Here is a 12,915-nt window from a genome sequence, read left to right as displayed (position 1 = left end):
GAAAACTAACCTTGCCACGGTCGTCTGCTCTGAGCCTAATGTTCTAGCTTGGTACAAGTTGCTTGTGTGTAGACGAGTGCTTGATTTATAGTTTAAGCCAACCACGTTAGTCATGACGATCAGTCCTGATTCGAGGAAGGCGTATTTGGCATCGCGCGACTTAGAAGCATCCCACCACAAGTTGGTGTTCCTCTTCGAACGAGAAGATCTCCAACGGAAGTCTGTTTCTCCGTAAGGTGAATTGTTGATGTCATAATTCACTAGCTCTTCGAATATCTAACATTTGCAAAAAGAAAGTTGAAAGTACTCAATATTTGACCATAGGTTACATTTACAAAATAACCTTGGTCTTAATTTTTAATGAAAGTCAACAGAACATTAGAAAATATAACGTGCACCAATGCAATCTCAAAATAAGAACAGAGGCCAGACAAATGTCTCATTCCCTACGAAGGGTGGCTACTATTTCTCCAACGGGAATTTTCAAAATGAAGCTCATCTTTTTAAAACATAAAATATTGAGCTAATGCTGGTCTGGTGCTATTTCACTCACGAAAAACTATCAACAAGTTGCAAATAAGAAACTCAACCCACATCATCCTGGTTCAGCATATAGCCTGGCTTCATGATGTGGACGCTACGATCCACCATCGCCAAGCAAACACATGATCCTTCATCAGTGGATATCTGCAGGTTGACCTCTTTACCAGGTGATGTTTCGGATGGCGATGTAGTGACATTGACCTAGAAATGGAAGTTAAAATAATGTCAACCAGATTAGTTGACTCGTAGTTGAGACATTAAATGTTACACGTTTGAATGCTGTAGTTTTTAAAAGGGGGTGACAAGCGCAACAAGGCCACAACACCGAAACATGTCACAGAACTAGTAAATATCAGAAACACATAAAATAGCTTTACAGGCACACCTACTTTATTGTTTAGTTTTGGTTCGACTGGTAACCGGATACTATCGGTAACTCCTTCACCGTCTTCTCTGACGTAATAAACCAACATCCGGGATATTGGAGCCATATCGGACGTGACATTGATCACAAAGGAGGTTTGACATATTTCGTTGTTGACTACTAGAAAACATGTTTGCTACGTCAATGGAATTAAGTTTCGCTACAAGGCTAAATGTGGTTTACACAACAGGATCTGTTTTAGTTAAACACTTGCTTCAAAGGAACTGTCTGTTTCTGATTAAATTTAAACACAAATACTTTTCATTGCGTCATGCTTTCTTCACCTTCTCCATCATCAGGTGGCAGCTCCACAGGATGACCTTCAAAGGCAGTCGGGGATCGTTTCTTTCTGGAGGAGACTATGTGGCTACTTCCACTGTCCACTACTTTACTTCCAATTTGAACTATATTTCCCCTCGACAATATCTCGTAGAATAAAGTGAAGTTGCAAGGACAGCTTGACTTGACATGCACCCTGGCCTGGTTATCAACCTAGTCAAGAATATTAAGACAAGGTAAATTTCATAAACACAGATAATGGTAGAATTTGACGTTTGAGTCATTAAGTTCAGTTGTCTTTTGGGATCTAGAAATTACTAGCAAGCCGTATGGTGTACAATGTACAGTACATGTAGCATGCACATCTCATGTAGCCTACTCTGTTTTAGATCAATCAGTCAGATGTTTGAAGGTATTGCCACATGAACAGATTAATTTATATCCGCCGTTGGTTACTGAAAAGCAGCTAGTTCTTGGTCTCATAGACACCGAGACCTTCTAGTCCGTTTGAGCACAGAGAAATAAACAAAACGTTGCTTAGTTGACGATTCAATATTTTCCTTACTCAAAAAAGGTAGCACTGGTAATCAAGGACTATAACATGTAAACGCATTTTAGCAATTAAGCTCTTAGTGCAATAATATGACCTTTTTTCGCAGTTTGCGTGGCCTACTGGATATTATGAAGTCTTTTTCTTCTGCAGACCACTGCTGCCCAAAGACAATATACGATCTTCTGACCAACCAGATGACGTCATATTTTATACTACTGCCCACACAGCCAAATCTACCATATTTGCATTGATTTAACGTCGGCAGACTTTAAATCAATGTAAAAATAACGGGTTTTGCTGTCAAGATGAGTGGTTATAGCAAACAAAAAGTTGGCACCTGAAGAAAAGAGGATGGACCTTGCGCCAGTATGTGGCAGTTACTTGGAGAATGCCAATTGTACAAGTTTCTATAGACGATTCTAGAGTGAGACGTGATGGGTTCTCCTCGAATTGCTACAGCTTGTGCCTATGGAAAATTCAAATCGTATGTTATATTGTAATAAAGATATTGTTTCTACAATGCGTAAAATTGATACTCTGAGATTGCATGATAATATCGGCGGCATTATTCGCTATAGCTAGTCTACACAAAAAAGAAAAAAAATGCCATTAGAAAAAACTTTTGAGAGAAGTAGGATCATAGATTCCAGTGAATAAAAAAATTTCAGTAACCTCTTAAGTACATGTAGCTCCACATAAAGTGAAAATTATATGACTTATAATTCTTTTTTGTTACTTCAAAGAAAATGTCTAAAAAATATTGTTTACTGCAGACAATGGCCAATGTTTCGATCTTATGCATCTCATCCATGGCGATCTATACTACTGGCCATCCCAACGTGGCAACAGCCAAAAATGTGGGGGCCTATTAAGTTTTGGCAACTAACAGATATTAGGCGTAAAAAAGGCGTTTTTGCATGAATTATTACTAAAAACAAACACTTCTGGATGAGAAAACGAATTTTTTAACATACTGAGTGTTGTGAAAGTTGGGTCACTCTTGATTTCGTGTACCTTGATTCTGTTGATATCTTGATTCTCATGGTATTCTTAACATGTAGCTATTGTCCTGCTTTCTTGCCACTTATTTAATAATATTACATCTTAATTACGTTTTGGCACTGTATTTACAATTTTTAGGCTAAAAAACATTACTTGACCAATGAGAATTGCTGATTTCATGTTGTAACACTTATCTCAGTCGGTAAATTGAAATTTCGTATAGGCCCCCACATTATTTGGCTGTTGCCACGTTGGGATGGCCAGTAGTATAGATCGCCATGATCTCATCGCAATTAAATGAGAGTAGAGAGTTGTCTTAGATCGCTTCATGGTTTCGGACGAGATGATGGTTAAATAGTTGTTATAGATTCCAGTCTGATTCTCTGTTAAAGTTGTCAAATAAACATTCAATGTCCACGAAATTACTTCACAAACTCACATCAATCCCAACCGTTCTAGTTCGAGAAGGGAGAGCAGGAACTTCGAAATGAACAATCCCTTTCGAATTCGACTTAATTTCTTGCTTGAAAAAGCTCTCCGAGTCGACTTCAACGTTGAAGTGCACTGTCACGTGACTGGCCGTGCTGCCGTCCACAAAACTGGACTTGATCTAACCAGCAATTGGGAAAAAATGAATCATTTTCATTCTTGTGCGTTCTGGCGTCACGCTGTCACAAGAAATATGGTAACAATAGTTGTAGCTTTGACAACAGATCAGTATTTGAACAACTGTCGGTTATACTTCAATGGCACAACATAACTTATGTTAAATCTTCAACTACCAGAAATCAGTGTGGGCAGCACAATAAATTCTTGGTACATGACATTTTAAGCTTTTTCGTGACATAAAATCCAATGTCTGCCAAGAAAATTTCCTATTTCATCTCGAGAAGACAATGCCCAAAAGATCAAGTAACTGGACGATCGCTTTTACCTTTCCTTTAAAGGGGATTCCCGGCTTGAAATGTTCTCTTGTATCTGCCGTGAACCTAACTTTAACTTTTTCTCGAGAAACCGGAGTGGAACCATCAAATGCTGTGAATGTAGAACCATCTTCGGATGTCACAGTGGCGTAGATGTGGAGGAAGCCGCGAAAGAAAGTATCCAAATCTTCCGGAAGCAGTTGGTTTAAACAAACTTGAAAGCGAACTTGCTGATTTATCTGAAACATACGTGCTTCTTTGTGCGTTTACAGTAAACAAGTTACCTGCAATGTGTCAAGGCAGTGTTACTAGGCTAAACTAGATAGTTTGAAACAAATAAAACTATTGGTTCTAATTCATGAAAACTTCAATGCAGCAAATGCCAAAGAACGTTTATTACAAGTTTAGTCCTTTCAAATATTTAAAGTTTAACAATGCAGAAGCAATCGAATTTTATTTCTGTGACTCAACCAAACAAATTTCTGGGAATTTGTTAGAAAGCTATATTTTGGTACGTGAAACGTTGTAGCAGAAATGACTTACGGCGATGTTAAATAAACTATCAAAAGTAGTCAATAAGCTCTGAAACAAAGGAGGCTTTCAGAAAGCTTAGGTGCGCTTGCTCGAAGAAGTCAAAATCGGCTCAAAGTCATGGCTCAAACCATTAAAGAAGCATTGAGGTCAGATAATCGCAAAATACAAGAAAACGGTACACATGCAAGCCTACTCATAAGCAGGAAATGTTCAGCAATAAATCACATAAACAATGGAAGCTGAAAAAGAGTTTTCATTGATTTTATAGAATCATTATTGACACTATCTTGTCATCCGTGACATCCAAACAAATTTGATCGTCTTTTCTTTTAAAAACACGTTTTCCTACAACAACATGTGCGCGGTGCACAAGCGCTACAATCGGTGTGCCAAAACCCAAATAGCACCGTTTATTTATCTAGTCATCAACAGATCTGTACACCAGCCAATTGCAGTATTTAGCCATTTACCTTTGTCACAAGTGGTGAAAGCAATATGAAAAATCTATTAAAATTGCTAGTCAGGGTAGTTCGATTTTCCAGTATTTATTTTATGACCTCAGTAAACGCGTTTTCCCCTAAAATCTTCCACTGTAGGCGGCCTTCATTTGTGTAAGTTTTGGTCAGCCCAAGTTTGTTATATTATTTTATTCCGGAAAAACACCTTAACCATTCATGATTAAGTCACTAAATTTAGCATAAATTAGTTTCTATAAGGCTGGAGTATAGATTTTACACAAATATGAAATGTATTTGGAACCGTCTAAGTTAGGGATTATGACCTGCACTTGCTGGTGACACTGCAATTTAGTGCATAAGCAATGTTGGCCAGGTTATGCCATAAAAAATACAGGAGCAAAGAAAAACAGAAAGTAGCAGTAGACAAACAGCCGCAACAATGCAATCAGTTTCAGTGTCGTAATTGTCCGAATATCAACACATACTTACGGGTACATCTCTAACTATCGGAGATCCAATATCCAGATACGTCGCTTTCGAGTAATCGGCACCGTGAACTGACATATTGACGATCACGTGACCAACTACCGGCTTTCCAAACACGTAGTTGGATTCCACTACAACATCCTCACAAGCAGAGCGAAAGAATGGAGGGGGTGAAATGATGACGTCAAACTTTGGTAGCACTGAAACCAGATAAAACCGGTTACAGACGATCAGTTGCTTTCAAAGTTCAGAAGAGAACTTTTAGAGGTTCGAAGCCACATAAGTTTCTTCCGAATAAAATAATATTCTCTCAGCCATCTAACTTAAGCGTTTTTAAGGTCTGGAAGTTTTAATAAAGAGATTGAAGTGATAGTAGGCTACTTCCAACAAGCTGGTACCCTTCAGTGCTCGCAATCAACAACAAACCAGCCAAGAAACTATCGAGCAACTCTTCAAACTGTGGAAGAGGTTTAATTGAAATAAAAGTTTTACCGTATTTTTTTATTTCAAAGGTTGTGTTGTAAGAATGCTGTTGAACTTCCGCATAAACGGTCCATTCTCCGAGTACCGGTTGATTTGAAAGCGGAAAGGAAATGTTGATAACGCCTGGAAATTCATATCGATTAATTTGTTTCTCGTGCAAGCGAAGTCTCACTTTTACGAGTCTACTCTGGAAAACGATCTTTCTTAAAGCGAAGCAAATAAAACTTTACAATATCTTTCTGAGAAATATCGACAAACTCAAACGATTTCAGTGTTTATAAATGATGGCAATGGCATAAGAAAGAAACAAACTGACAAAAAATATTTACTCGGCTTTGCTTTGTTGCCTTCAAACACAAGCTGTATTTGTCACCAGTGATCGCCCACACAAACACTGATAATACTTTGAAAATTTAAACAAAATAAATATCATCACAAGCAATTAGCGCTGTATCCAACTATCCATCGCAGAATGCGTTGCTCCTCAGCGCTTCACAAAGCAGACAGTGTCAATGCAGCTGTATAGAGGCGCAACTAAGTACATTATTATCCGAATCCGTTCCACTGCTCAGTGCCAAGCAGGAATTAGATTCAGTACCACGTTTTAAAAAGTCTTTGACCCGACAGGGTATCGAACACATGCCTATGGATTCAGAGGCAGACGCACTAAGCAAAAAGCCATCAAGCTGGTAACAGCGAAACAAGAAGATGAGAATTCGATTGTAATCAAAATTGTGCTTGTAATGTTTACATTCAAATTTCATGGTAATAACAATACACAAATATATCTTACCGCAGCACGTGGGTGTGACGTCTTTCCATTGCATCATTCTGACGCCATTCGGAGCCTGCGACGTCATAACGCTTTCATTAAAAATCAAAAAACTTAGTTATATAAACAAAGCGTAAACTTTTAACTATAGCAAACTGTACGTTATTTTGCTTTATCGTGAAATCTTATCAGATTCTCAACTATGCATAACACTAGCAATGTGGCGTGTTTTCAGTAGATGCGCAGTTTTCACAAATTACAGCAACCTCCCAGACAGCAAACCAATCGGTTTTTGCATTTCCATCGTCTACAGACGTTGAATCAACGTCAAAAATGATAGATTTGTTGTCTGGGCTTTTCTTGGGTCATTGACACAAAGGCAGCTGAGAGTGTGACAATAAATAGACAACCATCAACAACAGTCCACAACTCACCGTTACGTAAGCGGTCACCTGAAATTAGAATGAAGATTTAGACTTTAGATATGGCAAAAAAGCGCAAACTGCAATATTGCATTGTTTAGACAACTTTGCACTGGCACCTCACATGCCATTATGAAGTAATAAACTATTTTGCTGATATTCTTCAGTTTAAAACCAAATAAAATTATGAGTGCTGAGTTTTCCAGCTATAAACCACAAGCTTATTGTAAGTTGTTTTGTAAATGGCGTAAAAAGTTATTTACCAGCAACAACATTAAAGACAAAATATCGCTCATGTATGAAAGCAAAGTTCTTGCAAACTTACGGGCTTATTGACCGGCTTCAGGTCACGACTGACTGTGAATATGGTGACGTAAACTGAAAGTATATATTTGTATTTAAGATTAAAATCAGCTGATGAAGAATAAACTTGACGGACTGACATTAACATAGGCGCTTTGAGGATTTGGAAAAGAAACTTTTGAAACGTTGTTTTGCTGAGTTTGTTATTCTCAAGCTGTCAAAGTGTCACACTTACTGAAAACAATTAGCCACGGGTTCTTTTCGGTTTGTTTGGCATAATTATGTATTTACAAACGCGTCAAACAATTTATCGATTTAAATAGGCTACAAAATATGACATTGTTGCACAGCGTGCACAACTGCACAGCAGCAATGCTTTACAAAATTGTTTAAAACCCTAAACTTTAACAACACGAGTGTTAACGGAAATGTACAAAAATTATTACAACTGGTGTATCAGTTAATAGGTTTTGAACGTGGCATTTGAATCATCCACAAGTCTCAAAAAATGTTGAATTGCTGAATTGCAATGCTGTTACTCACTTTGTATCATCACACCGTGTTTTGCGAAAAGCTACTGAAAACAACAATCCTGAGGTTGTTTCATCAAGTTGTTATTACTTGTAAACAAGAACATCAGACAAGTTCAAACCCAGGCAATAACATTTTTATCCTTAAACAAAGTAGAAGTTGATGTAATAAACACAAACCTAAAAATAATAAAGGGCAACGTTGGATACAATGTTATAAGCCTACACTACAACTGAATAGCCGGCTAACAGTCGTTCACAATATTTCTGTAGCCAAGGGCCCTTTCAATTAAAGACTACGGACCCCCTAGTTTTTACGAATGGCTCCGAGTGAAAGTTTTTCAAACCTAACACTACACGTATGATTCATAGTGCTACCAGTTTAGTTATTTTTCCTACAATTAATGCGCTCAACTGACTCCTTCAAAAAGTTTCCATGGACTTTCAATGAGTCTTTGGAACTCAGGTTGAAAACCCTGATCTAGCACAGTACTGCCACTGCATCTCAGGTACCCCGGCTCGATTCCTGGTCGGATCGTATTTCAGAGATTTTAAACGATATCGACTGTGATTTTTGATGGGAATTAGTCAAAAGCGACCAGCTAATTTCGTATATTTAAACACAATTACAACACAAAAAATCTACAGTCATTAAAATACCATGGCCATTTGCTAATTACAAATCTAATGCAAAATATAATTCCGTTTCTATTTCAACTTAACAAGAACACTCAACTGTATTCAACTTGTTTCAACAAGCAATTTTGTTTCAATACAAACAGTAAGATTTCATGGATGTTTTGTGTTCATCTGTGCAAGGGATATGCAAGACAAACTCCAAATGGTGTTGAATAATCATGTTGTAGATCAAAAGTCTAAATGCAAACACAATAATACCAAATGGTCATATATTTTATGGATTTACCTGTCTGAGATGGTTTATAAATCGGCTTGTCCGTTTGAAGAAACGAAGATGACCCTTTGTCAATGATGGTTATGGGAGTGATGTTGAAGAACTGAAAGCCCTTGTGAAGATAGCAGTTCCCGCAGACTTTAATGTTAGCCTTCCCACTGTGGCCAGCAGGAACCTAAGGATCAATACTATCAACTATTACTACATCACAATGTTCAAGTTGGCCCTTTTCATTGATTCAATGCCTGCGAGTGTTTCCAGGCGAAACAATGGGAAAAAAGAGACGCGAGACTCAGCAACAAGCAAGTTTATAATTAATTAGCATTGAAACACTTTGCAACCAGCCTTCATTTCTTCCACAAGTATTGCTGGATATCGATGATCAATGAGTTTGTACATGGTTTGTAACTTGCAATGCATTGCGATTACAACAGATTAGCACGCACTAAACTTCACACGCTCGATGATTGTTTGAAGGCTAATTGAGATGTTAACAGGTAATTGAGATGAAGATGTTTGCATACCAGTTGATTCTTCAAGCTGCGTTAAGTAAACAACAACAAACGCAATCACGTGCACACCTTTGATTCGATGTGGGAATAAGTGAGCGCGTTAAATTAAGCTTTGCATTTGTTAATCTTCTTAAGGTCTCGTTCTTTTCACACGTTGTGGTTCTTTTAAGGATTAAATTATATCATTCGCCTATTTATCGATTCGGGTAATAAGGTATTTTTAGAATTCGTTGCATAAACGAATAAGAAAGACACGCAATGAGTTTTAAACCTAATTACACAAATCAACTGGGCGGCACTGGACGAGCTGGCTCAAAATCGTCACTCTTGGAAACAAATAAATAACGCATGTTGATACGCAATCTGCTGCAAGCGAAGATGGCGACTGAACGATGATGACGACGCAATTCAATGCTTAATTGCAAAAGCGCAGAACTGACTCAACGAGAGCGAAATGCATCCAAGTAAACACAAAGCGGTGCTTGCACATTTTGCATTATTATTTTATATCTTATTGTGATAAGCAACTAAACGTTTTATCAACGTTGCCATTTTACCTTTATCTTCAACGACCCCGCATCGATAATCTCTGAAGAAACGCTCGCGATGAGGTTCTCTCTAAGATCCACCACCTTGACATTGACACGAACAGCTTCCCGGTGATTGAAGATGCGGACGCTGATCGTGTGGTCCACTTCTGAACGGAGCACAGATGGTGCGGTCACAATGTAGCCACTGCAACAACGCAAGATATACATTACGTCACAATTGCAGCAACATCAATTGCTCGACACAACCAATGTTAGTTCATAGTTATCGCAACTTCAGTTTATTCAATGCTTTTTATATATTTTCTTGTTTTGGTATCTTTGCAATTATTACGATTATAGTAATGCATTTAATTTATAAATTATTATTCTTACAAAGTGTAAATAAATTCAATGTCACAATTTGGCGCAGAAAAACAAAAGAGAAAGCATCTAATTTCCAAGCAAAAGGCACAATTCCATCCTCAACGACACAAAGACTTTGAAAAAATAATCAGAAATTTTGCTTGAATCTACCAATTCTGTTTGTTGAGCTCACAATTGTCTTTAAGAAATTGGAAAGTTTGCCTTTAGACAGCATTTTCAACAATATTTTACTGCTTGACCAACAGTGGGGCTGGGTTCCGTAATTGTTTTTAATACCCAAAGAGCAAAATCCATCATTTTTACCTTGATTCAACGTCTGCAGACATTAAATCGATATAAAAATGATAGATTTTCTGTCTGGGTAATTGCAAAGTCGGTTAGTGATAGTGAGAAAATACTAACTCATCATTTAAATTACTTTCAAATCGATCAAAGTCACAAAAAGAAAACAGAAGAGTTTTGTTACCAAGTTAGTTGTAGACCCGGTACAGAATTTGAACTTAACTTTAAAAGTTTATCATGAAAGTACAAATAGGCAACTAAAGACCCTGACAGCAAACCAACGGTTTTTTACATCGATTCAACATCTGCTGACGTTGAATCAATGTAAAAAACGGCTGACTTGCTGTCTGGGGGAGGACATCACAAATGCCAAAGGGATGTAGCAGTTTGTTGAGAGTCAATTAAAAGATTATCGGAGATGAAATCGGAAGCACTAGGAAACTTTCGGCGCGTGTCAATATCATATATGACGCCACAATCAAAAGATACGACCACTATTGACAAAGCCTTTTCTTATGTTTTACAAATATTTCTGATCTACCGGCAAAAAGAACAATTCTAAAAGTAGGGTTCAGAAGACGCCAGTCCCTTTTACAAACAAATAAAATTGGGCAAGAAATCAGATTTTTCAAATATTGCCAGTAGTTGTCGTCATCAAAATTTTAGATGGAAGGTGCAAATACGTAGACACGTAAAGGATACGCACGCGCTTTAATGTTATGCACCAAAAATGATCAAAGAAAACAAATTAATCAACTTGAAGAATCCGGTGTGGAATGGTGACAAATAAACAGGCTTCGACATCAAGTTTCCCGACAGCTCGATTTTGAAAGACCGAGAAGTCAGACTAATTCTAAACTGTTTCTACTGTAAACATCCCACAAACAATTGCATTAATAACAGTTGTTGTCGCAAATCTATGTGCATCCTCATGTTCTCGTCTTATGAAATTTCTACATATTTAGAATATGCGATTAGTAAAAAAAAATTCCAAAATGATGTTAAATTTAGGAGCAAAATGGTTGGAACGTCTGCTCAACCTAATCAAAGAATAAAGAGCCAAAATGTAGATACTGTGATACTGTGATACTATGATACTGAACATGAGTTTACTAGCTATGTTTTGGGTTCTTGATTTTTTGATTATATTAAATTTAAATCCTAGAAACAATCAAGCTTATTACTTTAATTGCGTTTTCTAAGGAAATTGCTACCATAGCTCGCTTTATAAATTGCTAAATAAGGACAGTTTTGTAACTTTGCTTTGATATGCAATCTTCTTAGAACTTCAAAGATAGCTCGATTAATTCGTTATATAACAGTTGACAATCCCAGAAACTGTTTTAGCACAAAAAAAATAAAAATCTTTAACTTATAAATGAAAGTTTTTGACTTAAGAATACAAGTTGTGTGTTTCACGTTAGTAATGCAAGTAAACGTTCTACCAATATTAATTAAACTATTCCCCAGCGTTAGATGAACACTGTCAAACATGCAAGTAATTCTAATCAACAATTACGCTTCTCGATGTTTAGTGTAAAATACAAAGTTGTCTTACCTTTGATGAAAACTGGAAGAATAGTTGACTAACAAACAAAATCCAAAACAACCCAAGAACAGCTGACACTTGGACATGATTCGAACTGCGATTGCTCTCAAGCTGGACTTTTTGATTCGTCTTGCCTCGTCAGCATGAACTTTATATCTGACGAATCTTTCCTTGTGTTGGCGACCTATTTCGCTTGTTCACGCATCAATTCACGCATAGTGACGCACAACAATTGCTTCTTCAAACTTAGGTAGTAAAAGAAGAGTTGCGGTTTTCCTGCAAAAGCAAAAAAGTGTGAAAAATAGCGAGAGGCAAAAAGAATAGGCTCTTTCTTCTTGTCAACCTAATGCTTCATCAATTTGGCGTCACTATGTAACGTTTGGCGTCACTATGTAACGTTTGACGAATGTCTTTGAAAGTCTAATTGAATGCTAACAGCTCAGGCCTTAATTTTGGGTGTGCACTTTTGTTTACAGAAATGACTAAACCTCAATTACAAACTAAGCGATTGTTTCGGCCAGTTAACAATGTCCATCTAGAGCTGACGTGCAAAGGAAAATTAGCGGAAAAAAGGACCAGAAATTGGCAAAAAGACAGAAAATTGATGAAGCTACCCAGGCGGGCTCTAGTTCCCACGGTTCTTGTTTCAAATCGTACATGCAGGTAATGTAAATAGAAACAGGTCAACATTACCATGTACAAAAGTGGCTTTGTATGCAGATGGAGTTTGGAGAACAGCTTTAAACTTTTTCTTTGATCCAGTGGGGTACAAAAACAATGTACAAGATGAAGTATTCTGCAGCTAGAAATAAACCAGACTTATCCGATCACTGACTTTGATCTTGGATAATAATATAAATCAGCTGGATTAATAGCAAAAAAGCGAGAAAAGAGATTACTTGAATCTACTCAAGTACCGGTAGCAATCTATGCACAGCCGTGGTTTAATAATTTTTTCTTTGAATATTTTTTAATTTTTTTTCACCTATAGGTGAACATGAAATCCCCCTATAAGGGGATTTCTTCAAACGCA

General features: G+C 37.3%; 1 protein-coding gene across 1 annotated transcript in view; it reads right to left on the bottom strand.

The window, feature by feature from the left end:
• LOC145786561 (C3 and PZP-like alpha-2-macroglobulin domain-containing protein 8) overlaps positions 1–12,679 on the bottom strand; it is a 28,795-nt gene extending 16,116 nt beyond the window's left edge. Inside the window, exons 1-16 of the mRNA XM_082598237.1 lie at positions 12,576–12,679; positions 11,892–12,158; positions 9,695–9,872; positions 8,638–8,800; positions 7,205–7,257; positions 6,892–6,909; positions 6,479–6,533; positions 5,695–5,808; positions 5,206–5,402; positions 3,736–3,963; positions 3,241–3,411; positions 2,137–2,265; positions 1,252–1,459; positions 933–1,087; positions 595–744; positions 11–276 (exon numbers count right to left, since the gene is read on the bottom strand). Coding sequence (XP_082454363.1) covers positions 11–276; positions 595–744; positions 933–1,087; positions 1,252–1,459; positions 2,137–2,265; positions 3,241–3,411; positions 3,736–3,963; positions 5,206–5,402; positions 5,695–5,808; positions 6,479–6,533; positions 6,892–6,909; positions 7,205–7,257; positions 8,638–8,800; positions 9,695–9,872; positions 11,892–11,968 — 2,162 coding nt within the window. The 5' untranslated portion in view covers positions 11,969–12,158; positions 12,576–12,679. The remainder of the gene's footprint in view (positions 1–10; positions 277–594; positions 745–932; positions 1,088–1,251; positions 1,460–2,136; positions 2,266–3,240; positions 3,412–3,735; positions 3,964–5,205; positions 5,403–5,694; positions 5,809–6,478; positions 6,534–6,891; positions 6,910–7,204; positions 7,258–8,637; positions 8,801–9,694; positions 9,873–11,891; positions 12,159–12,575) is intronic.
• Positions 12,680–12,915: the final 236 nt, after the last annotated feature.

The sequence above is a fragment of the Aplidium turbinatum genome, chromosome 17, assembly GCF_918807975.1.
Source record: "Aplidium turbinatum chromosome 17, kaAplTurb1.1, whole genome shotgun sequence".
Taxonomy (NCBI): domain Eukaryota; kingdom Metazoa; phylum Chordata; class Ascidiacea; order Aplousobranchia; family Polyclinidae; genus Aplidium; species Aplidium turbinatum.
This window is presented reverse-complemented; position numbering and strand designations above follow the sequence as displayed.